The 27171-nt window shown below is 42.1% G+C and overlaps 1 protein-coding gene across 2 annotated transcripts in view; it reads right to left on the bottom strand.

Moving 5' to 3' along the window:
- The window catches only part of LOC121569801 (phosphatidylinositol transfer protein beta isoform), a 57053-nt gene that overhangs the window by 14701 nt on the left and 15181 nt on the right, over window positions 1–27171 (bottom strand). The window contains exons 8-10 of one of the 2 annotated variants that reach the window (XM_041881006.2): window positions 21600–21677; window positions 21270–21377; window positions 2308–2430 (exon numbers count right to left, since the gene is read on the bottom strand). In XM_041881006.2, coding sequence (XP_041736940.1) covers window positions 2308–2430; window positions 21270–21377; window positions 21600–21677 — 309 coding nt within the window. The remainder of the gene's footprint in view (window positions 1–2307; window positions 2431–21269; window positions 21378–21599; window positions 21678–27171) is intronic. The other variant, XM_041881007.1, reaches the window with a different exon arrangement.

The raw sequence follows: 27171 nt of genomic DNA, 5'->3' as shown, positions 1-27171 counted from the left end.
TTGTTGCCGGTGATGTCTGGTGAGGACCTGCCTTACAACAGGCCTACAAGCCCTCAGTCCAGCCTCTCTCAGCCTATTGCGGACAGTCTGAGCACTGATGGAGGGATTGTGCGTTCCTCGTGTAACTCGGGCAGTTGTTGTTGCCATCCTGTACCTGTCCCGCAGGTGTGATGTTCGGACGTACCGATCCTGTGCAGGTGTTGTTACACGTGGTCTACCACTGCGAGGACGATCAGCTATCCGTCCTGTCTCCCTGTAGCGCTGTCTTAGGCGTCTCACAGTACGGACATTGCAATTTATTGTCCTGGCCACATCTGCAGTCCTCATGCCTCCTTGCAGCATGCCTAAGGCATGTTCACGCAGATGAGCAGGGACCCTGGGCATCTTTCTTTTGGTGTTTTTCAGAGTCAGTAGATAGGCCTCTTTAGTGTCCTAAGTTTTCATAGCTGTGACCTTAATTGCCTACCGTCTGTAAGGTGTTAGTGTCTTAGTGACCGTTCCACAGGTGCATGTTCATTAATTGTTTATGGTTCATTGAACAAGCATGGGAAACAGTGTTTAAACCCTTTATGAAGATCTGTGAAGTTACTTGGATTTTTACAAATTATCTTTGAAAGACAGGGTCCTGAAAAAGGGACATTCTTTTTTTGCTGAGTTTATGTATTGACTAAATATAAGCAGCAAGTGATGTCTTCTAAATAAACAAGTCGAAAGCGCAGTCATATACAGTGCTTTCAGAAAGTATTCAGACCCATTGACTTTTTCCACATTTTGTTACGTTACAGCCTTATTCTAAAAAGTATTAAATAAATAAAAATCTTAAGCAATCTACACACAACACCCCATTATTACAAAGTAAAAACAGGTTTTTAGAAATTTTAGCAAATGTATAAAAAATAAAAACCAGAAATACCTTATTTACATAAGTATTCAGACCCTTTGCTATGAGTCTCGAAATTGAGCTCAGGTGCATCATGTTTTCATTGATCATCCTTGAGATCTTTCTACAACTTCATTGGAGTCCACCTGTGGTAAATTCAATTGATTGGACATTATTTGGAAAGGCACACACCTGTCTATATAAGGTCCCAACGTTGACAGTGCATGTCAGAGCAAAAACCAAGCCATGAGGTCGAAGGAATTGTCCTTAGAGCTCCGAGACAGGATTGTGTCGACGCACAGATCAGGGGAAGGGTACCAAAAAATTTCTGCAGTATTGAAGGTCCCCAAGAACACAGTGGCCTCCATCTTCCTTAAATTGAAGAAGTTTGGAACCACCAAGACTCTTCCTAGAGCTGGCCACCCGGCCAAACTGAGCAATCGAGGGAGAAGGGCCTTGGTCAGGGAGGTGACTAAGAACCCGATGGTCACTCTGACAGAGCTCTAGAGTTCATCTGTGGAAATGGGAGAACCTTCCAGAAGGACAACCATCTCTGCAGCACTCCACCACTCAGGCCTTTATGGTAGAGTGGCCAGACGGAAGCCACTCTTCAGTAAAAGACACATGACAGCCCGCTTGGAGTTTGCCAAAAGGCACCTAAAGACTCTCAGACCATGAGAAACTAGATTCTCTTGTCTGATGAAACCAAGATTGAACTCTTTGGACTGAATGCCAACCGTCACGTCTGGAGGAAACCTGGCCCCATCCATCCCTACGGTGAAGCATGATAGTGGCAGCATAATGCTGTGGGGATGTTTTTCAGCGGCAGGGACTGGGATTGAGGCAAAGACGAAAGGAGCAAAGTACAGAGAGATCCTTGATGAAAACCTGCTTAGGACCTCAGACTGGGGCGAAAGTTCACCTTCCAACAGGACAACGACCTTAAGCACACAGCCAAGACAACGCAGGAGTGGCTTCGGCACAAGTCTCTGAATGTCCTTGAGTGGCCCAGCCAGAGCCCAGACTTTAATCAGATCGAACATCTCTGGAGAGCCCTGAAAATAGCTGTGCACCGACGCTCCCCATCCAACCTGACAGACCTTGAGAGGATCTGCAGAGAAGAATGGGAGAAACTCCCTAAATACAGGTGTGCCAAGCTTGTAGCGTCATACCCAAGAAGACTCAAGGCTGTAATCACTGTCAAAAGGTGATTCAACAAAAGTACTGAGTAAAGGGTCTGAATACGTATGTAAATGTTATATCATTTTTTATTTTTTTTATAAACTTGCAAAAATGTCTAAAAACCTGTTTTTGCTTTGTCATTATGGGGTATTGTGTGGAGACTGTACAGGTAATAGTGAGGACCGTTTAGCAGGCATAAAAAGTTGCCCAATATTCATTGAATATCAGGGTTTGTGAATGCGTACCTGGTCCAGCTCTCTCCATGTCTCCTCCTCCATCCGGCGGATGTCATCCATGGTCAGGTTCACCCAACGGTCTAGCCAGCAGAAGAGCTGCCGATGGAAGTTCGTGAAGAGGCGCTTCTCTTGCTGCTCCAGGAGGGGGAGGGATGGACAGCAGAAGAGGGGATATGAGAGTGTGGTGAGAGAGCGAGAGGGATATATTCTTATGGAGCTCTTTTTCTAATTGTCATTGCACTGATATGAAAGAAGTGACTAGGTAAAATCCAGCCTAAATGCCTTCACCCTATTGTCTTCACCTATCAAGTTCTTTCCAATCACTGCAGATGAAAGGGAGGAGACAATGAGAGGATGTGTTTTTAAGCAATCGAGAGAGCATAGAGCAGGGGTTCTCGACCTTGCTTACACAAGTAAGGCCCCACATTTGAATTTTCTTATTGACCAATCCTAAATCTAGTAGTGCATGTTACAAATATATATATTTTCCAATAATGGGAATGCAGTCCCACAAAGAGATCATGCAGGACAATATATTTTTAGAGGGGATCTTTGAGGGCATTCTCTCTGTGGGAGGGAACTGCATTTTACAGCAGCTCAGAAAAAGTTAGTGAAATTGAAACAGTTCTTATACCTAATATAGAATCACACATTTAAATATATGTTGTTCTTGAAGGAAAACTGAATTATTCAAGTAAAAATCTCGCTCCCTGACTAAATGGTGGGTAAATAGACTGGAGCAGTTATTCTGAAAATCCTAACATGTCTTTCTATTGTGAACATGTGTTTTTCATTACTTTTTGACAGTTACTACAAATGTGAAACGGCTCTGTGTTCACCTCAACAGTTCTAATACTGTATCTTTATTATCATTGGGGTGTTATGCCCAAACCCAGCCAGACGTTTGCTCTTGTTCCAATTCTCAGACATTCATCTTGCTCCATGTTATACCAGCACCGATGTATGTGCCGTTTGGAATGTTGAGTGAAATACTGTTGAAATTCAGTTATATCACATAAATTGTGTCAATTTGAACAATTTAACCAATTAACAAATTTGGGAAATGTTTGTATTGTACAGCAGTATACAATTACAACCCTCCTCCCACTGTTGAAAATCAATCAAACACGACTACTGCAGAGAGTAGCGCAGAGAGGTGTAAATGTGGATACTTTTTGGGTCAATATCACCATAAGGTGCCTTTGAGACTTCCCCATTTCCCCCCCCAAAAGCTGAGATTTTCCATTGAACTTCATATTCATTGTATTAAGTATATGTTATGCTGTTAGAAATGCATATTGGTCAAGCTCCCACACTTTTTATAAATTAACTGCAAGCAGACAATTTACATGCAAACAGCTAAATATGTCCACCCTGTCATGGACAATTTCAAAGCAGAATAAATACATTGTAATTACATAGTGATTATAAAACGTACATTTTCAGAAAACTATTTAGTCACTTTCTCAACAATATATTTTAGTTTATGGGAAAAGTATTTGGATAATAATGAAATTATGGCAAACTATTTGTTTCTCTATAAAATCTGCGAGAGTTGCACTTTCTTTTCTAAATAAAATCTAACAAAAATGATATCTGGTCAAACTTTCAAACAATACTATTTGGCCCTCATTTGTTTATAAAGGAATCACACAAAAGATTTTGCTAACTTGTGAAAATAATTTGTTTATTTTTATAGAACATGAAAATAACAGGGTGGACAGTGACATGACAGGGTGGACCCTGGGCATGACAGGGTGGACACGTTGTGAAATGTCATTGAATGGCCTCATAAATGCAAGGAACAATTCAAGAAAATTATGTAAAAAATGCCTTTTCCCATGTAGGGGGAAATTACAAGTTGAACAGACTGTTTTTGATCCACTCTACCTGCATGCAGCCACTGAATAAAGATGCCCAAAATGAGACATTAATGTGGCCTTCTAGCGTTAAACTCTGTACATCATTCTGCACTGTGAAAGTCAAACATTCAACTGTAGAACAAGAAGAACAATGTTTTTTAAGTGGAGAACAGTTGATTTGAAAAAACAGAATATTACAGAAAGATCACTTGGACGCATCTCCAAACAGTCTCTCCCTTTCTGCAGAGACATGGCTCAGTTCTGCAGTTGCTGTTCCACATACTTCCATGCAGTCACTTCAATCTGTACAGAGCGCTTGTTCAGAGCCTGTGGTTCTGGTATTAGGCAAAGTACCTGCCAGTCATGGTACCAACAGATGTCGTCCCGAAGACTTGGCCATTTGAACTTGTTTATGCCATGGCGTTGCATACACTTAACTTTCACACTGTGCCCTTCTGCATCCATGATGATACCTGGGTATGCTTCATTGTCATAATTAATGACGCACCACTCTCCAATGTGCTTTACCTCAATCATTTCTGGTCTCCTAGGATTATCTGGTGTCTTTCCACATGCTGGGGACTTGTCAGATGAAACAGGAACATTAGCTAGAGTGACCTCTTGAAGGTTAACGCAGGGGCAGTCCAAAACACCTTCCTCCCTTTTACACAGACATGAAATGTCTCTGTATTTCATTTGGCCGGGTGTCAGACTGATAGCTTGGTGGATTCTCATAGTGCCTTTTATGGCAGCTATTGCAGGTACCTCAGGCTTTGATTCAATATCCCTCTCTGGGATGAAGAACAGCTCGACAGATGTGTCCAGGCTTTTCAGCTTGTTATACAAGCTCTGGGCATCAGGAATGTCTCCTCCATGGGCTACAATCCGGTCTGCTGACCTCTTGAGGGCCCCACCCACACCGTCTGGAGCCCCCTTCCCATGATTAGCCTCAAAGAAATTCCACGTTATTTCTTTGAAGCCATACTTGTAGGGTTCCGTTGAGAGGTAGAATAAATTTCCCTTTTGTCGATACTGCGTTGCAGGCCCATCACTGAAAAAATGAAGTGTGCTGACTTGAGGGTGTCGTTCTCTCACTACCTTCAGAACTGGATCAAGGTGGGCCCAGATGGCCACAGGGTCGTGTCTTCTGGAGGGTGATATGGAGCAGAAGGTGTGTGGCGCTTGTTCACCAGTGGTGTAGAGCACTCCAGTGTGCAGACTGGCCTGCTTGTGTGAGCCTCCAAAATGCACAGATTGTATTTCTTCGCTGTACTTACATGAGTAATTTTCGCTAAAATCTATATGCAAGAGGGACTCATTGTGCTTCAGACTCCTCCTGAGCTCCCTGTAGGCATCAAACTGCCATTTAATGTTGAAGACATGGCTCCTAAAATGGAGAAGCCTCTCCTGGAAATCTGTGTTAAGCTCATGCTCTGTTGTTGTTGTTGTTATCTCCATTTTCACTGTTATTGTTGACACCTTCTCATCCTTCTTGATCTTCTCTGTCATCCACTGAGATAAACGAATGTTCTCTTCCCCAGGGGTTTTCAGCATCGGGTGACAAGTTAGGAGGCATTCACTGCACTCACCATAAGCACAGACCTTGGCTTTCGGGTCACACATGGTTGCTTCAGACATTTCCTCAATATTTCTTGAGGACAGTAACCCTTGGCTCTGCAAGGCATTGGCAATGAATTGCAAGTTCTCATGTTTTTTGCAGAGACATGTGTCACGGTCAGAGGAAGAAGGGGTTACCACCCAAAAGGGTCTGAGACGGCAAAAGGAGGTGTATGACATTTGGCCAATGTGCTCAGAGAGAAACCTCCTATGCAAGTTCTTCATTGTATCAGTAAGCAACCTCTTTTGCATTTTTTTCTTCAGCCGTGTGACTGTTTGTTTGCGGCCAGTTGTCATTCGACTAACATCATCTCGAAGAAAAAATGATGTAACGTTCTTCCTAATCTCATTTCGACTGAAGCATCTCCTCCCACGGTAGGTCAGATCCACAGGATACTTTGCTCTCTTCTTAGAGTAGCCAAAAGCAGTCTGGGCATGCTTTTGGAGCTTATACTTCTTAAGAATGTTTCCACTGACCACTTTTGCTATCAGCTGCTTCTCTCGGTTTGTTTTTGCATGTTCATATTTTCTTCTAATATCTTCAATCAGGGATGTATGGAAAAGAAGAGCTCTTTTGATGGGTGAATTCACTTTTTGATGTGCCAACAAAGCATTGACTTTTGTACAGTGAGGGAAAAAAGTATTTGATCCCCTGCTGATTTTGTACATTTGCCCACTGACAAAGAAATGATCGGTCTATAATTTTAATGGTAGGTTTATTTGAACAGTGAGAGACAGAATAACAACAAAAAAATCCAGAAAAGTGCATGTCAAATATGTTATGAATTCATTTGCATTTTAATGAGGGAAATAATTATTTGACCCCCTCTCAATCAGAAAGATTTCTGGCTCCCAGGCGTCTTTTATACAGGTAATGAGCTGAGATTAGGAGCACACTCTTAAAGGGAGTGCTCCTAATCTCAGCTTGTTACCTGTATAAAAGACACCTGTCCACAGAAGCAATCAATCAATCAGATTCCAAACTCTCCACCATGGCCAAGACCAAAGAGCTCTCCAAGGATGTCAGGGACAAGATTGTAGACCTAGACAAGGCTGGAATGGGCTACAAGACCATCGCCAAGCAGCTTGGTGAGAAGGTGACAACAGTTGGTGCGATTATTCGCAAATGGAAGAAACACAAAAGACCTGTCAATCTCCCTCAGCCTGGGGCTCCATCCAAGATCTCACCTTGTGGAGTTGCAATGATCATGAGAACGGTGAGGAATCAGCCCAGAACTACACGGGAGGATCTTGTCAATGATCTCAAGGCAGCTGGACCATAGTCACCAAGAAAACAATTGGTAACACACTATGCCGTGAAGGACTGGAATTCTGCAGCGCTCGCAAGGTCCCCCTGCTCAAGAAAGCACATATACAGGGCCATCTGAAGTTTGCCAATGAACATCTGAATGATTCAGAGGGGAACTGGGTGAAAGTGTTGTGGTCAGATGAGACCAAAATCGAGTTATTTGGCATCAACTCAACTCGCCGTGTTTGGAGGAGGAGGAATGCTGCCTATGACCTCAAGAACACCATCCCCACCGTCAAACATGGAGGTGGAAACATTATGGTTTGGGTGTGTTTTTCTGCTAAGGGGACAGGACAACTTCACTGCATCAAAGGGACGATGGACGGGGCCATGTACCGTCAAATCTTGGGTGAGAACCTCCTTCCCTCAGCCAGGGCATTGAAAATGGGTCATGAATGGGTATTCCAGAATGACAATGACCCAAAACACATGGCCAAGGCAACAAGGGAGTGGCTCAAGAAGAAGCACATTAAGGTCCTGGAGTGGCCTAGCCAGTCTCCAGACCTTAATCCCATAGAAAATCTGTGGAGGGAGCTGAAGGTTCGAGTTGCCAAACGTCAGCCTCGAAAACCTTAATGTCTTGGAGAAGATCTGCAAAGAGGAGTGGGACAAAAGCCCTCCTGAGATGTGTGCAAACCTGGTGGCCATCTACAAGAAATGTCTGACCTCTGTGATTGCCAACAAGGGTTTTGCCACCAAATACTAAGTCATGTTTTGCAGAGGGGTCAAATACTTATTTCCCTCATTAAAATGCAAATCAATTTATAACATTTTTGACATGCGTTTTTCTGGATTTTTTTGTTGTTATTCTGTCTCTCACTGTTCAAATAAACCTACCATTAAAATTAAAGACAGATCATTTCTTTGTCAGTGGGCAAACGTACAAAATCAGCAGGGGATCAAATACTTTTTTCCCTCACTGTACGTGGTGATTTGGACGCACTTTCTTTCTTGGCCCGATAGTACCTCTTCTTATATTTCTCAGTTTTACTTTTCTCTTTTGTGAGCTGTGCCTCTAATATTTCGATCTGTTTTTTCAGTTTTCTCTTCGAACTCCTTCGAATGCTTTCCCCTTGACGCCGTTGCCTGAAACACAAAATATTCGTAAGGATTTTTTTTAGCAAGTTAGTTATCAATATGTCATTTTATGGGGACATAAACAGTTGATAATTGTCCTTCAAATAAATCTAAACTTTCTAATAAGTCTCATCAGCTAAACTTCCAATGATCTAACCTGGAGGGCCCTGGCTCATGCTGATTTTCAGGAGTTTCAGCAGGGGAGTTGGGTGGTGTCTCTGACTGTAGCAAAGCACTGGCTCTGTTTCTGGCTCTGGCTTGACTTTTTGCCTCTCTCCATTTCTTTCTTTTTGCCCTCTTCTCTCTCTCACTGAGCTCATTGACACCCTTCTTCTTTCCAGTCTCTCTGTCTTTTTTCCATTTGACCCTTTCTTTCTCAAGGTACTTTCTTCTTCTGTCTGGGTCAGCATCACGACGTTCCCGATATCTCCTTGCTATCTCAGCTCCTTTTGATCTCATTCCTTGAAAAAGACGATTCAAAATGTTCCCTTACACACTTTAATTGGCAGTCCCGGTAAACTAGGTTTGCTGATACCGATATCGGCAAAAAAAATATCCATATTGTCCATTCTTACTATGTATAGCATGTACTGTTATAAAATGTGTGTAATAGCTGTTGTAATATGTGTAACATTATCAGTATGTGGCCTAAACTATGCACATGTCCTTCCTGTCATGAACCATGTCCACCCTGTCATGGAAGGCTTGCTGACAGGGTGGACAATGACAGGGTGGACATTTTTGGCTAATGTTAGCATTTAATGAGCACATGGTGGACCTTCACTTAGCAACATACTACAGTTAGCAAGCTGACTGTGTACTGTTTTACAAATATATTTCAAAGTTCTGATAGTGAAATATCAATTGATAGAAAAACCTATGACAGAGTGGACATGTTAAGCTTGACAACATCCAACTACACACATAATATGATGAAAATTATGAAACATAAGTGTAAATACTTACTCTGCAACTAGACACTGCTTCAGCCTTCATTGAAGAAAGACAAAATGCGCGTAGTGATGTCACTGAAAACATCAGTGGGTTTCTTAAAGGGGCAGTTACCCCATAATGACAGGGTGGACAGCAATTTCAGGGACACATGCAAAATGTTCAATATGATTATGAAAATATAATATACATGATCAAAATTACTTGTTTTATCAAATAACTTATTGTGGACAGTAAAACCATGTAAAAAAAAAATTTGGATTTAGTATCATTTAACCACTTATTACACACACTGTAGTTAGCAGAGCAGTGTGTGGGACATGCCAAAAATCACGTACATCCAATGAATTTTTTTTTAATAAAATGAAGGAAACACTTTTTTAGAGACTTATCATTCTACTGATATGTGTGCAAATGTTTGGCCACTTATAATAAGACCTCAGACTTTCATTATTCTGCTACATTTTCATGATGACTGAGTGAGTCTGATGAGGACACCAAAGGCACCTCATAGTGATATTGACTCTTTTCTTAAACCTGTGACTTATTTGTGGTATTTAGGCAGTGACATGGTCAAATAAAAATCACAGAAAGGAGGTTTGGGTTACTGCTATCAGGTAGACTACAATACACAGGATCATCAGAATTAAACAATACATTTAACAATAAATACAGTAAGGGAAGAAAGTATTTGATCCACTGCTGATTTTGTACGTTTGCCCACTGACAAAGACATGATCAGTCTATCATTTTAATGGTAGGTTTATTTGAACAGTGACACAGAATAACAACAAAAAAATCCAGAAAAACGCATGTCAAAAATGTTATAAATTGATTTGCATTTTAAATGAGGGAAATAAGTATTTGACCCCATCTCAATCAGAAAGATTTCTGGCTCTCAGGTGTCTTTTATACAGATAACGAGCTGAGATTAGGAGCACACTCTTAAAGGGAGTGCTCCTAATCTCAGCTTGTTACCTGTATAAAAGACACCTGTCCACAGAAGCAATCAATCAGATTACAAACTCTCCACCATGGCAAAGACCAAAGCGCTCTCCAAGGATGTCAGGGACAAGATTATAGACCTACACAAGGCTGTAATGGGCCATCGCCAAGCAGCTTGGTGAGAAGGTGACAACAGTTGGTGCGATTATTCGCAAATGGAAGAAACACAAAATAACTGTCAAACTCCCTCGGCCTGGGGCTCCATGCAAGATCTCACCTCGTGGAGTTGCAATGATCATGAGAACAGTGAGAAATCAGCCCAGAACTACACGGGAGGATCTTGTCAATGATCTCAAGGCAGCTGGGACCATAGTCACCAAGAAAACAATTGGTAACACACTACGCCGTGAATGACTGAAATCCTGCAGCTCCCGCAAGGTCCCCCTGCTCAAGAAAGCACATATACAGGGCCGTCTGAAGTTTGCCAATGAACATCTGAATGATTCAGAGGAGAACTGGGTGAAAGTGTTCTGGTGAGTTGAGACCAAAATCGAGCTCTTTGGCATCAACTCAACTCGCCGTGTTTGGAGGAGGAGGAATGCTGCCTATGACCCCAAGAACACCATCCCCACCGTCAAACATGGAGGTGGAAACATTATGCTTTGGGGGTGATTTTCTGCTAAGGGGACAGGACAACTTCACCGCATCAAAGGGACGATGGACGGGGCCATGTACCGTCAAATCTTGGGTGAGAACCTCATTCCCTCAGCCAGGGCACTGAAAATGGGTCGTGGTTGGTTATTCCAGCCTGACAATGACCCAAAACACACAGCCAAGGCAACAAAGGAGTGGCTCAAGAAGAAGCACATTCAGGTCCTGGAGTGGCCTAGCCAGTCTCCAGACCTTAATCCCATAGAAATTCTGTGGAGGGAGCTGAAGGTTAGAGTTGCCAAACATCAGCCTCAAAACCTTAATGACTTGGAGAAGATCTGCAAAGAGGAGTGGAACAAAATCCCTCCTGAGATGTGTGCAAACCTGGTGGCCAACTACAAGAAACGTCTGACCTCTGTGATTGCCAACAAGGGTTTTGCCACCAGGTACTAAATCATGTTTTGCAGAGGGGTCAAATACTTATTTCCCTCATTAAAATGCAAATACATTTTAAACATTTTTGACATGCGTCTTTCTGGATTATTTTGTTGTTATTTTGTCTCTCACTGTTCAAATAAACCTACCATTAAAATTATAGACTGATCATGTCTTTGTCAGTGGGCAAACGTACAAAATCAGCAGGGGATCAAATACTTTTTTCCCCTCACTGTACATGCGTATACACATACATTACATCAGTGTTTCCCAACCCTGGTCCTCGAGTACCCCCAACAGTACTCATTTTTATTGTAACTATGGACAAGCACACCCGATTCAACTTGTCAACTAATCATTAAGCCCTCAATGAGTTGAATGAGGTGTGTTTGTCAAGGGCTTCAACGAAACTGTGTACTGTTGGGGATACTCGATGACCAGGGTTGGGAAACACTGTACTACATGACCAAAAGTTTGTGGACACCTACTCGTCAAACATCTCATTCCAAAATCATGGGCATTAATATGGAGTTGGTCCGCCCTTTACTGCTATAACAGCCTCCACTCGCAGTTGGCATTCCAATTCATCCCAGAGGTGTTCGATGGGGTTGAGTAAAGGGGTCTGTGCAGGCCAGTCAAGTTCTTCCACACCGATCTCAACAAACCTTTTCTGTATGGACCTCCCTTTGTGCACGGGGGCATTGTAATGCTGAAACAGGAAAGGGCCTTCCCCAAACTGTTGCCGCAAAGTTGGATGCGCAAAATCGTCTAGAATGTCATTGTATGCTGTAACATTAAAAGTTCCCTTAACTGGAACTAAGGGGCCTTGCCCGAACCATGAAAAATGGCCCAGACCATTATTCCTCCTCCAAACTTTACAGTTACACTACTCACCCCCTTTGGCCCGCTCCAACTGGCTGGGTTACAGAATAGTCTGCTGATTAAGACCCTGACTGGTCCAGGTCCTGATAGGGATGAGTACTCTGAAGGAAGGGGTGGCAGGTAGGGTTCTCCTGGCATCAGCCAAACCCAGTTTGTCCATTGGACTGCCAGATGGTGAAGCGTGATTAATCACCCCAGAGAAAGCATTTCCACTGCTCCAGAGTCCAATGGCGGCAAGCTTTACACTCCAGCCGACGTTTGGCTGCTCGGCCATGGAAACCCATTTCAGTTCGAACAGTTCTTGTGCTGACGTTGCTTCCAGAGGCAGTTTGGAACTCGGTAGTGAGTTTGGCAACCGAAGACAGACGATTTTTACGCGCTTCAGCACTCGCCGGTCCCATTCTGTGAGCTTGTGTGGCCTACCACTTCGCAGCTGAGCCGTTGTTGCTCCTAGATGTTTTACATTTCACAATAACAGCACTTACAGTTGACTGGGGCAGCTCTAACAGGGCAGAAATTTTACGAACTGACTTGTTGGAAAGGTGGCATCCTATGACGGTGCCACGTTGAAAGTCACTGAGCTCTTCAGTAGGGACATTCTACTGCCAATGTTTGTCTATGGAGATTGCATGGCTAAGCCCTTAGATCGCAATATCTACTAAGCTAACATATGGAACTGTTTTAAGATGGTGATAAAATGTATAATTTAGCCATTTGATTTAGAATTTTAGGATGTATATTTGAGGTATATTAGATGAAACATTGAATTTGGTCTTTACTGCTATAGCACATAGAAACACATTGAATAACACATTTGTACATTGCAAAACACACAGTCCAAAAATAAATCAGAAGGAATCCGATTTTGAAGTGTCTGTCCTGTGTGTATATATAAGAAAACTCAGGGGGACATTTTTTGTTTTTCAGACCCATGTTTGGTCACGTTATTCGTGACACTTTTTACCCCACATTGTGCCATTTTTACAGCCTGGTACTGGGTTACCTTTATGATATTGGTGACAGATGGTTTTGTGAGAAGACCTCTTAGAAATTAGGACGTCCACGACAGAGAGTTCAGACGACTGCCGTAAAGCTCTTGGTTATAGATGTGTCCATAAGCCAAAATATACTGGCGGATGGTGTTGGTACTTTTGAGTATTTAAAACCTTTTCTGTTACCTGAATTAGTCATTTTAACTTAGATTGGCTTACCCCGGCCTCAGACCATTAAGAATATTTGTCTTGATTTTAACCTGACTCAACTGATTGCAAAACCCACACAGATTAATGTAAAAAAATCCAGCAAACGCCTCACTGATTGACCTAATTCTAACAGAATTGTCCAGTGGTGTCTTTGCTAATTATCTCAGTGATCACTGTCCTATAAGAACAGGTCAGGTCCTTCGTTAAATAGCAGAAAACAAATCATTCAGTCAACACTCATTCCGGTTATTGGCTATGGCGATATCGTCTATATATAAATGCAGCTGACACTGTATTGAAGCCATTGGACGCAGTTTATCATAGCGCATTATTACGGTCGATAGGTTCAGTACCCATCATTGCATTTTGTATCAGAAAGTAGGCTGGCTCTCTTTAAAGTCTCATAGATCTATGTATTGCACTCTTTTTGTCTATAAAGCCCTCTTCCATAAACCTCCGCCATACCTTAACTCATTCTTAACCTTCAGACGTATAAGTTACCAGACCAGGATTCAGGGATGGCTAAACCTGGAAACCTTACCTCCATCAAGTAAGGTAAATGTGCTTTTTTCCCCGCAAATATATAAATACAAACATACATACATACATACATATATACATACAGTGGGGAGAACAAGTATTTGATACACTGCCGATTTTGCAGGTTTTCCTACTTACAAAGCATGTAGAGGTCTGTCATTTTTATCATAGGTACACTTCAACTGTGAGAGACGGAATCTAAAACAAAAATCCAGAAAATCACATTGTATGATTTTTAAGTAATTCATTTTCATTTTATTGCATGACATAAGTATTTGATACATCAGAAAAGCAGAACTTAATATTTGGTACAGAAACCTTTGTTTGCAATTACAGAGATCATACGTTTCCTGTAGGTCTTGACCAGGTTTGAACACACTCCTCCATACAGACCTTCTGCAGATCCTTCAGGTTTCTGGGCTGTCGCTGGGCAACACGGACTTTCAACTCCCTCCAAAGATTTTCTATGGGGTTGAGATCTGGAGACTGGCTAGGCCACTCCAGGACCTTGAAATGCTTCTTACGAAGCCACTCCTTCGTTGCCCGGGCGGTGTGTTTGGGATCATTGTCATGCTGAAGACCCAGCCACGTTTCATCTTCAATGCCCTTGCTGATGGAAGGAGGTTTTCACTCAAAATCTCACGATACATGGCCCCATTCATTCTTTCCTTTACACGGATCAGTCGTCCTGGTCCCTTTGCAGAAAAACAGCCCCAAAGCATGATGTTTCCACCCCCATGCTTCACAGTAGGTATGGTGTTCTTGCGTGGAGCCCCAGATCGAGGGAGATTATCAGTGGTCTTGTATGTCTTCCATTTCCTAATAATTGCTCCCACAGTTGATTTCTTCAAACCAGGCTGCTTACCTATTGCAGATTCAGTCTTCCCAGCCTGGTGCAGGTCTACAATTTTGTTTCTAGTGTCCTTTGACAGCTCTTTGGTCTTGGCCATAGTGGAGTTTGGAGTGTGACTGTTTGAGGTTGTGGACAGGTGTCTTTTATACTGATAACAAGTTCAAACAGGTGCCATTAATACAGGTAACGAGTGGAGGACAGAGGAGCCTCTTAAAGAAGAAGTTACAGGTCTGTGAGAGCAAGAAATCTTGCTTGTTTGTAGGTGACCAAATACTTATTTTCCACCATAATTGGCAAATAATTTCATAAAAAAATCCTACAATGTGATTTTCTGGATTGTTTTTCCTCAATTTGTCTGTCATAGTTGATGTGTACCTATGATGAAAATTACAGGCCTCTCTCATCTTTTTAAGTGGGAGAACTTGCACAATTGGAGGCTGACTAAATACTTTTTCCCCCCACTGTAAGTATTTGATCACCTACCAACCAGTAAGAATTCCGGCTCTCACAGACCTGTTAGTTTTTCTTTAAGAAGCCCTCCTGTTCTCCACTCCTTACCTGTATTAACTGCATCTGTTTGAACTTGTTACCTGTATAAAAGACACCTGTCCACACACTCAATCAAACAGACTCCAACCTCTCCACAATGGCCAAGACCAGAGAGCTGTGTAAGGACATCAGGGATAAAATTGTAGACCTCCACAAGGCTGGGATGGGCTACCGGACAATAGGCAAGCAGCTTGGTGAGAAGGCAACAACTGTTGGCGCAATTATTAGAAAATGGAAGAAGTTCAAGATGACGGTCAATCACCCTCGGTCTGGGGCTCCATGCAAGATCTCACCTCATGGGGCATCAATGATCATAAGGAAGGTGAGGGATCAGCCCAGAACTACACGGCAGGACCTGGTCAATGACCTGAAGAGAGCTGGGACCACAGTCTCAAATGAAACCATTAGTAACACACTACGCCGTTATGGATTAAAATCCTGCAGCGCACTCAAGGTCCTCCGGCTCAAGACAGCGCATGTCCAGGCCCGTCTGAAGTTTGCCAATGACCATCTGGATGATCCAGAGGAGGAATGGGAGAAGGTCATGTGATCTGATGAGACAAAAATAGAGCTTTTTGGTCTAAACTCCACTCGTCGTGTTTGGAGGAAGAAGGATGAGTACAACCCCAAGAACACCATCCCAACCGTGAAGCATGGAGGTGGAAACATCATTCTTTGGGGATGCTTTTCTGCAAAGGGGACAGGACGACTGCACCGTATTGAGGGGAGGATGGATGGGGCCATGTATCACGAGATCTTGGCCAACAACCTCCTTCCCTCAGTAAGAGCATTGAAGATGGGTCGTGGCTGGGTCTTCCAGCATGACAACGACCCGAAACACACAGCCAGGGCAACTAAGGAGTGGCTCCGTAAGAAGCATCTCAAGATCCTGGAGTGGCCTAGCCAGTCTCCAGACCTGAACCCAATAGAAAATCTTTGGAGGGAGCTGAAAGTCCATATTGCCCAGCGACAGCCCAGAAACCTAAAGGATCTGGAGAAGGTCTGTATGGAGGAGTGTGTCCAAGGTCTGTATGGAGGAGAACAAGTATTTGATACAATGCCGATTTTGCAGGTTTTCCTACTTACAAAGCATGTAGAGGTCTGTAATTTTTATCATAGGTACACTTCAACTGTGAGAGACGGAATCTAAAACAAAAATCCAGAAAATCACATTGTATGATTTTTAAGTAATTAATTTGCATTTTATTGCATGACATAAGTATTTGATACATCAGAAAAGCAGAACTTAATATTTGGTACAGAAACCTTTGTTTGCAATTACAGAGATAATACGTTTCCTGTAGGTCTTGACCAGGTTTGCACACACTGCAGCAGGGATTTTGGCCCACTCCTCCATACAGACCTTCTCCAGATCCTTCAGGTTTGGGGGCTGTCGCTGGGCAAGACAGACTTTCAGCTCCCTCCAAAGATGTTCTATTGGGTTCAGGTCTGGAGACTGGCTAGGCCACTCCAGTACCTTGAGATGCTTCTTACGGAGCCACTCCTTAGTTGCCCTGGCTGTGTGTTTCGGGTCGTTGTCATGCTGGAAGACCCAGCCACGACCCATCTTCAATGCTCTTACTGAGGGAAGGAGGTTGTTGGCCAAGATCTCACGATACATGGCCCCATCCATCCTCCCCTCAATACGGTGCAGTTGTCCTGTCCCCTTTGCAGAAAAGCATCCCCAAAGAATTATGTTTCCACCTCTATGCTTCATGGTTGGGATGTGTTCTTGGGGTTGTACTCATCCTTCTTTTTCTTCCTAACACGGCGAGTGGAGTTTAGACCAAAAAGCTATATTTTTGTCTCATCAGACCACATGAACTTCTCCCATTCCTCCTCTGGATCATCCAGATGGTCATTGGCAAACTTCAGACAGGCCTGGACATGCGCTGGCTTGAGCAGGGGGACCTTGCGTGCGCTGCAGGATTTTAATCCATGATGGCGTAGTGTGTTACTAATGGTTTTCTTTGAGACTGTGGTCCCAGCTCTCTTCAGGTCATTGACCAGGTCCTGCCGTGTAGTTCTGGGCTGATCCCTCACCTTCCTCATGATCATTGATGCCCCACGAGGTGAGATCTTGCATGGAGCCCCAGACCGAGGGTGATTGACCGTCATCTTGAACTTCTTCCATATTCTAATAATTGCGCCAACAGTTTTTGCCTTCTCACCAAGCTGCTTGCCTATTGTCCTGTAGCCCATCCCAGCCTTGTGCAGGTCTACAATTTTATCCCTGATGTCCTTACACAGCTCTCTGGTCTTGGCCATTGTGGAGAGGTTGGAGTCTGTTTGATTGAGTGTGTGGACAGGTGTCTTTTATGCAGGTAATGAGTTCAAACAGGTGCAGTTAATACAGGTAATGAGTGGAGAACAGGAGGGCTTCTTAAAGAAAAACTAACAGGTCTGTGAGAGCCGGAATTCTTACTGGTTGGTAGGTGATCAAATACTTATGTCATGCAATAATATGCAAATTAATTACTTAAAAATCATACAATGTGATTTTCTGGATTTTTGTTTTAGATTCCGTTTCTCACAGTAGAAGTGTACCTATGATAAAAATTACAGACCTCTACATGCTTTGTAAGTAGGAAAACCTGCAAAATCGGCAGTGTATCAAATACTTGTTCTCCCCACTGTATATCCACAGTAAAACGAGTCCTATATCGACATAACCTGAAAGGCCGCTCAGCAAGGAAGAAGCCACTGCTCCAAAACCGCCATAAAAAAGCCAGACTACATTTTTGCAACTGCACATGGGGACAAAGATCGTACTTTTTGGAGAACTGTCCTCTGGTCTGATGAAACAAAAATAGAACTGTTTGGCCATAATGACCATCGTTATGTTTGGAGGAAAAAGTGGAGTCTTGCAAGTCAAAGAACACCATACCGACCGTGAAGCACGGGGGTGGCAGCATCATGCTGTGGGGGTGCTTTGCTGCAGGAGGGACTGGTGCACTTCACAAAATAGATGGCATCATGAGGAAGGAAAATGATGTGGATATATTGAAGCATCATCTCAAGACATCAGTCAGGAAGTTAAAGCTTGGTCGCAAATGCATCTTCCATATGGACAATGACCCCAAGCATACTTCCAAAGTTGTGGCAAAATGGCTTAAAGCCAACAATGTCAAGGTATTGGAGTGGCCATCACAAAGCCCTGACCTCAATCCTATTGAAAATGTGTAGGCAGAACTGAAAAAGCGTGTGAGAGCAAGAAGGTCTACAAATCTGACTCAGTTACACCAGCTCTGTCAGGAGGAATGGGCCACAATTCACCCAACTTTATTGTTGGAAGCTTGTGGAAGGCTACCCGAAATGTTTGACCCAAGTTAAACAATTTAAAGGCAATGCTAGCAAATACTAATTGAATATGTAAACTTCTGACCCACTGGTAATGTGATTAAAGAAATAAAAGCTGAAATAAAATCACTCTACTATTATTTTGACATTTCACATTCTTAAAATAAAGTGGTGATGCTAACTGACCTAAGACAGAATTTTTACTAGTATTAAAATGTCAGGAATTGTGAAAAACTGAGTTTAAATGTATTTGGCTAAGGCATATGTAAACTTCCGACTTCAACTGTATATCTCACTTGATCAGGATATTTAAGCCCCTATATATCCACTAGTTCTAATGTATCCATGACATTCATTATTTCCTTAAGCGCGTGAGGGTGATAGTTTGTAGTGTGATTTCCTTTACGGTCACTGAGCTATTTAAAACAGTATTATAATCTCCCACCAAATAAAATAGTATTGTATTGCTTGCAGGGTTGATAATTTATTATCAATATCATATATTTTCAAAGAAGCGTGGATCATCATTATTTGGTCCGTAAAGGTTAATGAGCCATATCTGTTTATGGTCCAATAACATGTTTAAAATTATCCATCTACCTTGCGGATGTTTGGACAATTTGCACATTCGGATCAAAATTAGTGGTAATTAATATCATCAACCCTTTTGAGTTTCTTTGCCCATGGGAGAAGTATATTTCACCCCCCTCATCTTCAAAAGAGACTGTGGTTAGCTAATAATCTATGATGTGAGGAGGATGCAGAAATTATTTTCTTTAGCTTGCTACCTAGTAATGTGTAATAAAACTAAAACTATGATAACGTTACTGTACTAGGCTAATCCTACTTAATGAAGCATATGTTTGTCATGACTTGCCCTCATGGGTTGAGGATCAAACATTCCTGCTAGGCAAAGGTTTGAACACCCCCTTTCCTGGGGGCCAGTTTTATGACTTCAGCCGGTCATAAATAGTTTGCAGAAAATGACTCTTTTTGGTCTCTAGTATGGGAAGAAATAATTTCCCTGTGAGACAAAGGAAATCTTCCCGCCAAGACTCCAACATCCAAAAGTGGATAATGAAGAATAATCATGTCATATTGTTTATTATTTTGTGATGTCATTAAGGATGGTATCAAGTAATAACTGTAACTCGGAAAGTGTACATATTCTATCAAGTTTACATCTAAATGTTGTATAAAATATATGATTAAGTATTATAGTATTTTGGTGAAGATAGGAATGTCATTTTAGTCTTCTAATTAGATAATAGTTTTTCATATAAACTATGCACAGTGACTAGCCACGCCCCGAGTGACATTAGAGATTGTGTAAACATGATGGAACGCCCCTTCTACCCAGAGTGCATAAAAAGCCTTGAAAAACAAATCAACCGTTAGACCAGCAGACGTGAAGCGTGAGCTAAACGTTGTAAATGGTTGAAACTCTACAGACCAAGACGCATGAACTACACGTTACAAAATGGTTTAAAACTACAACTCCATTACCAAAGGAAGACCAACAGACGTGAAGTGTGAGCCAAACGTTGCAAATGGTTGAATATCTACAAGACCAGAAAGACCAGAAAACGTGAGACGTTAGTCCACACGGTTGAAATGGAGAAACTCTGAAACTCTACACGAAGTGAAGAAGACAATGCACTAGACCTTATCATTTCAGTCTGCAGCTGGCATGTATAGTCCTCTAGAGAACATTCAGGACAATCCCTCTCAGAAAATCGCTGGTACATCTGAAGTATCCATCTAACCAGCACTACGACCAGAAACTCTACCAAGGACATTGGGATCTCTGGTGGGCAAACCAGAGTCCTACATCATCAACTCAACTATCGAGGACAGCTACACGTAAATATATGTTGCATTTCTAATCTGAATTAGCGTTATTAGGGTGCATAAGTATTATGATTACTGTGAGCATAGTCTCCAAAGGAACCACGATAGTTTGAATCTCTGTCTCTCCCTTCCACTCTGACCCTCCTTCTACCAAAGCAGTCATGCAATTGTTAGTCCAGTCGACTAGGGACCTGTTTTCATTGTATTACGTTAGTAATCAATAACCTGTGTGTTTGTATTGTGTTATTATTTAGTTAGTTAGTAAATAAATAATTAAGCCAATTTGTGTATTGCTTATTCATCAATAAGGTTAGGGTTCTTGCAGGTTCAAGGATTATGCAACGTTCAGAATGAGACTGATAAGAGGTAATTATTTGCTAAGTGACTGTTATCGATATATAACATATCTTCTAAGAGTTTAATTTGGGAGATGGTAACTCGTTAAACAACTTCCGGTGCCCCAAATTCCTAATGAGTTAATTGTTACATGATTAATTTAATCGAGTGACAATTAAACAGTTAGGTGATTCGATAAATAACAGTCATACATTAAAGTAAGTATTGTCACGACATATTGTTAGCTAGCTAGCAGTAGCTGATATGTGCTATTGTTTTGTAATTGAGTTTACGGATGAGAAAATAAACCCTTTAGTTGTCTGCACCTACTTGTGAATTGTTGCATTATTGACGAGTGAAATATGGCTTAGTTGCATTATTCAACAGTGTAAAATGTTCTACATTAACAGTTGTTGGCAAAGTTGAATAGTTTGTTTAATGCATGCTAAATTTGAGCTGTGCAGCAAGAATCTCGCGTTGCCAAGCCACATCCAAAGGTAAGAAAAGGTTGTAATGTCAATAGAAAAGTTAAAAATCTGGGGACCTGTGAAGACGGCGCAGCAACAAGTCTAGTGAATGTAATGATGATCTTAGCTCTTCTGAGCTCTTACCTTGTGAATAAAGTTCTCCACTCGTCCCTGCAGCCCCCACCAGCGGAAATGCACCGTTACAAGCTTATAGGCAGTCATATAGGGACAGTTACTGTTGTGGAGCTCCTTCTACACAGTAAAAGAGAGAGTGAATAGACACAAACATGGGGAGGAATGAGAGGGGCAAAGGATACCCAGGTTTAACATGTGAATCACTTTTCTATTCAAAGCTAGATTGGGGAAACAAATATGCTTATTTTCCTTTGAAAATGTCACGCTGCCTTTATGATACATATAATTTACCATATTGGACCATAGATTTTAACAGAACAAGTGTGATTTCAGACATGCCTTCCATCCTGGTCCCAGGGGTCCTCTTCCAGTTTTCTCGGACTGGAAGATGGCTGGGTCTTCCTCTGGCTTATAGTCCTACATATGAGAACAGAGAAAATGTATTTAATATGTATACATTTTACATACAGACTACAGTATTCATAGAATTAGGAATTAAGACTACTAGAATGGACATGAACCTTCTTAAATGTTATAAAAAGTCAACAATTTTGGTCAGGGAGTTAGTCAACCATGGTTTGCCAGTGCTGTGATAAGATATTTGTGACCGACCGTCTTGATTCGGTCTTATGTAGCAAAAATTTTACTATTATTATTTTGGGATAAAAGTACAGACTCAGAGCTAGAAAATGGTATATCATACACTACAGTTGAGGAACAATGGGAAAGTAATTCTGCTTTGAAAGTTTATAAACTTTGAATGTTTTGGTACCTACCGGAGAGCTCCTCTTTGTCTACACCCATTCAGCATCGTTCACACCCTCTTAAGCTTTAGCCCCACCCATCTCTTTAAGGGTTGATCTGAGCGTTCTGTCCTAACAGCAGCAGTCAAGCACCCAAGCTAACTGGCTAACGTTGGCTAGCTACTTCCAGACACAAATGAGAGAACTCTGACCATTTTACTCGCCCTAGCAGAGCTGGTTAGGCTGTTTTTATGTTATCCAGAGCGTTGGTGACTGCAACTGTGCTGCTGGCAACAATTTAATTACACTTTTTTGCCAACGTTTACTGACACCGGCCATATTCAATGGGTGTTGAGCGTTTGTAAATTTGTCGGTTATTCTGCGCTCTGGCACACTCAGACGAGAGTGCTCTAAATCGGAGTAGATAGACAAAGCTGGTAAATTCGCTCTGGCTATCAACAGCTGTCGTGTCGCAGTGACATCATGAACATTCTATTGAAATGGATACTTGCATAGTGGAGTCTTTTGTTAAGATATGTAGCTAGCTAGCTAGCTAAACACTGAACCATAATCCCAACTCATGACGCTACTACCCTGCATGAATCTGCAGGTAGCTAACCAAGCAGGTTCAATGTTAGCTAGCTAACATTAGGCTATAACTAGCAAAGCAAATGGCTCTGAGATACAAATATTATTACTCCACAGATCATACGCGTAATGTTAGCTAGCTAGCTAACAGTACACTTTAACTTGAAATGAAAACGACTTTGACTAAATTAGAAATGTGTAATATCTGAAAATGTAGCTAGCTAGACTATCTTACCCGTATACATGGCTGGACGCTTCTCCCTCTCTGTCACGGATGCCATGGTTGCACTTACAGTGGGGAAAAAAAGTATTTAGTCAGCCACCAATTGTGCAAGTTCTCCCACTTAAAAAGATGAGAGAGGCCTGTAATTTTCATCATAGGTACACGTCAACTATGACAGACAAATTGAAGGAAAAAAATCCAGAAAATCACATTGTAGGAGTTTTAATGAATGTATTTGCAAATTATGGTGGAAAATAAGTATTTGGTCACCTACAAACAAGCAAGATTTCTGGCTCTCACAGACCTGTAACTTCTTCTTTAAGATGCTCCTCTGTCCTCCACTCATTACCTGTATTAATGGCACCTGTTTGAACTTGTTATCAGTATAAAAGACACCTGTCCACAACCTCAAACAGTCACACTCCAAACTCCACTATGGCCAAGACCAAAGAGCTGTCAAAGGACACCAGAAACAAAATTGTAGACCTGCACCAGGCTGGGAAGACTGAATCTGCAAAAAAAAAATATATATAACTTTTTGGTAAAAACTCAACTCGTCGTGTTTGGAGGACAAAGAATGCTGAGTTGCATCCAAAGAACACCATACCTACTGTGAAGCATGGGGGTGGAAACATCATGCTTTGGGGCTGTTTTTCTGCAAAGGGACCAGGACGACTGATCCGTGTAAAGGAAAGAATGAATGGGGCCATGTATCGTGAGATTTTGAGTGAAAACCTCCTTCCATCAGCAAGGGCATTGAAGATGAAACGTGGCTGGGTCTTTCAGCATGACAATGATCCCAAACACACCGCCTGGGCAACGAAGGAGTGGCTTCGTAAGAAGCATTTCAAGGTCCTGGAGTGGCCTAGCCAGTCTCCAGATCTCAACCCCATAGAAAATCTTTGGAGGGAGTTGAAAGTCTGTTGCCCAGCGACAGCCCCAAAACATCACTACTCTAGAGGAGATCTGCATGGAGGAATGGGCCAAAATACCAGCAACAGTGTGTGAAAACCTTGTGAAGACTTACAGAAAACATTTGACCTGTGTCATTGCCAAGAAAGGGTATATAACAAAGTATTGAGAAACTTTTGTTATTGACCAAATACTTATTTTCCACCATAATTTGCAAATAAATTCATTAAAAATCCTACAATGTCATTTTCTGGAAAAAAAAATCTCATTTTGTCTGTCATAGTTGACGTGTACCTATGATGAAAATTACAGGCCTCTCTCATCTTTTTAAGTGGGAGAGCTTGCACAATTGGTGGCTGACTAAATACTTTTTTTCCCCCACTGTAGTTTGAAGATGTAATCCGGAGACAGGTGTTCTCCATCTCCTGAGCTATCATACTCTAATTCCACTGATTTCAAAACTCGGTCCTCCAGAAAGTGGAGAGCAACACTTATGCAGTTCTACTACGCAATAGATTTTTTTTAAAGCCGCGTTAGACAGGATTACCTACACATACTGACCAGCTCAAATAGACAGAAGCGTGTGTTCTCCGTTTTGCTCTATGGCCCCCACAAGCCCCATGGAACTCGTCTGAAGGTGACCCATACAAATAAATGGAAGTATGGAGGTAGTTTAGTGCAAACAACAATAAGGAGTTAAATATGTGTCGAAACAATATATAATATTTCCTGAGCTTTCTTATATATCCTAGATATAGGACAGACTCTTCAAAACCTTATGATTATTTTTTTCACTGTATTTTTTGCCATTTATGAATGTGTTATTCAAAGTTTCTATGGACTATAGGGCCAAATTCATTTTTCCCCAAATAATTTGTTCATATTTTTTGACACCTAAAAGCGTCCTAAAATTTAAGACCAAATAGCTAAATGATTCATGGTATGAATAGGGCTGTTACGGTGACTGTATTACCGCCACACTGGCGTTCACGAGTCATGATGGCAGTCAAATTCCACATGACCATTTAGTCATGGAAATTAGGCTTTTCCAAGCTCTGATGCTGCTGATAGTCATTAGTAGCCTACCAAACTTGCTAACTGCCTGGTACTCAGCACTATTGTCCCTCTAATCACTATGAAATCAATAGAACATTTGTTCGAAAATCTAATCAAACACTTAATGAGAGCCCATGAGCTCATGTTGCAAAACATTTTTATAGGCTATGCAATTGCGTGAGAATGCCATCACCTTTCTATAGGCTAGGCCTACTATATTTATTTCTCAACTTTCCTAATATTACGCACATTGCTTCTCTTTACAACAGGAGTATAGCCTACCTGACTGGCATGAAAATGAACCACGGGAAAAGCGTCCTCCATTCGCTATTTAAGTGCATAGATGACAAGTATTTTTTCACCCTGCCCCTGTTGAGACAGGTGCATGATAACGGTCCATTCTAAATCAAAACAAATTTCACATATTATATAGTATATGTAAAGACAAGATTAAATCAAGAACAGTCTGATGGGTGACAATATTACCCTATCACTTGTGAATGATATATTATCACTTGTGAATGATTCCCAGCTTGTGTACAGTAAGGGAAGAAAAAGTGCATGCCTATTTTTTGCAACTTTATCAAATCATAGTCACACACCTCATGTAGCCTAGCCCATAGGCCAGGGTTCTTCAATTCCGGTCCTGGAGGGCCGAAACACCTCTGTTTTTCATCCTCTCCTTCTAATCAGGGGCTAATTCAGACCTGGGACATGAGGTGAGTGCAATTAACTACCAGGTAGAAATAAAAAACAGAAGTGTTTCGGCCCTCCAGGACCGGAATTGAAGAACCCTGCCATAGGCCTAAAGAGTGCATTCGGAAAGTATTCACTCTTTCCCTTTTTCCACATTTTGTTACGTTAAAGCCTTATTGTAAAATTGATTTAATTAAAAATGTTTCTCATCAATCTACACACAATACCCCAAAATAAACAAGCGAAAACAGGTGTTTGCAAATGTATTAAAAATAAAAAACAGAAATACGTTAGTATTCAGACCCTTTGCTATGAGACTCGAAATTGAGCTCAGGTGCATCCGGTTTCCATTGATCATCCTTGAGATCTTTCTACAACTTGATTGGAGTCCACCTGTGGTAAATTCAATTACTTGGACATGATTTGGAAAGGCACACAGCTGTCTATATAAGGTCCCACAGTTGACAGTGCATGTCAGAGCAAAAACCAAGCCATGAGGTCGAAGGAATTGTCCGTAGAGCTCCAAAACATGATTGTGTCGAGGCACAGATCTGGGGAAGGGTACCAAAAAAGTTCTGCAGCATTAAAGGTTCCCAAGAACACAGTGGCCTCCATCATTCTTAAATGGAAGAAGTTTGGAACCACCAAGACTCTTCCTAGAGCTGGCCGCCCGGCTAAACTGAGCAATCGGGGGAGACGGGCCTTGGTCAGGGAGGTGACCAAGAACCCGATGGTCACTGACAGAGCTCTAGAGTTCCTCTGTGGAGATGGGAGAACCTTCCAGAAGGACAACCATCTCTGCAGCACTCCAGGCCTTTATGGTAGAGTGGCCAGATGGAAGCCACTCCTCAGTAAAAAGGCACGACAGACCGCTTGGAGTTTGCCAAAAGGTACCTTAAGGACTCTCCGACCATGAGAAAGAAGATTCCCTGGTCTGGTGAAACCAAGATTTAACTCTTTGGCCTGAATGCCAAGTGTCACGTCTGGAGGAAATCTGGTACCATCCCTACGGTGAACCATGGTGGTGGCAACATCATGCTGTGGCAATGTTTTTCAGCGACTGGGAGACTAGTCAGGATCGAGGGAAAAATGAACGGAGCAAAGTACAGAGAGATCCTTGATGAAAACCTGCTCCAGAGTGCTCAGGACCTCAGACTGGGGCGAAGGTTCACCTTCCAACAGGACAACGACCCTAAGCACAGCCAAGACAACGCAGGAGTGGCTTTGGGACAAGTCTCTGAATGTCCTTGAGTGGCTCAGCCAGAGCCAGGAATTGAACCTGATCGAACATCTCTGGAGAGACCTGAAAATAGCTGTGCAGTGACGCTCCCCATCCAACCTGACAGATCTTGAGAGGATCTTTATTTTAATTTTTTTATTTTACCTTTATTTAAATAGGCAAGTCAGTTAAGAACAAATTCTTATTTACAATGACGGCCTACACCGGCCAAACCCGGACGACGCTGGGCCAATTGTGCGCCACCCTATGGGACTCCCAATCACGGCTGGTTGTGATACAGCCTGGAATCCAGGGGGTCTGTAGTGACGCCTCAAGCACTGAGATGCAGTGCCTTAGACCGCTGCGCCACTCGGGATCTGCAGAGAAGAATGGAAAAAACTCCCCAAATACAGGTGTGCCAATCTTGTAGCGTCATACCCAAGACTCAAGGCTGTAATCGCTGCCAAAGGTGCT

Source organism: Coregonus clupeaformis, chromosome 7 (genome assembly GCF_020615455.1).
Source record: "Coregonus clupeaformis isolate EN_2021a chromosome 7, ASM2061545v1, whole genome shotgun sequence".
Lineage (NCBI taxonomy): Eukaryota > Metazoa > Chordata > Actinopteri > Salmoniformes > Salmonidae > Coregonus > Coregonus clupeaformis.
This window is presented reverse-complemented; position numbering and strand designations above follow the sequence as displayed.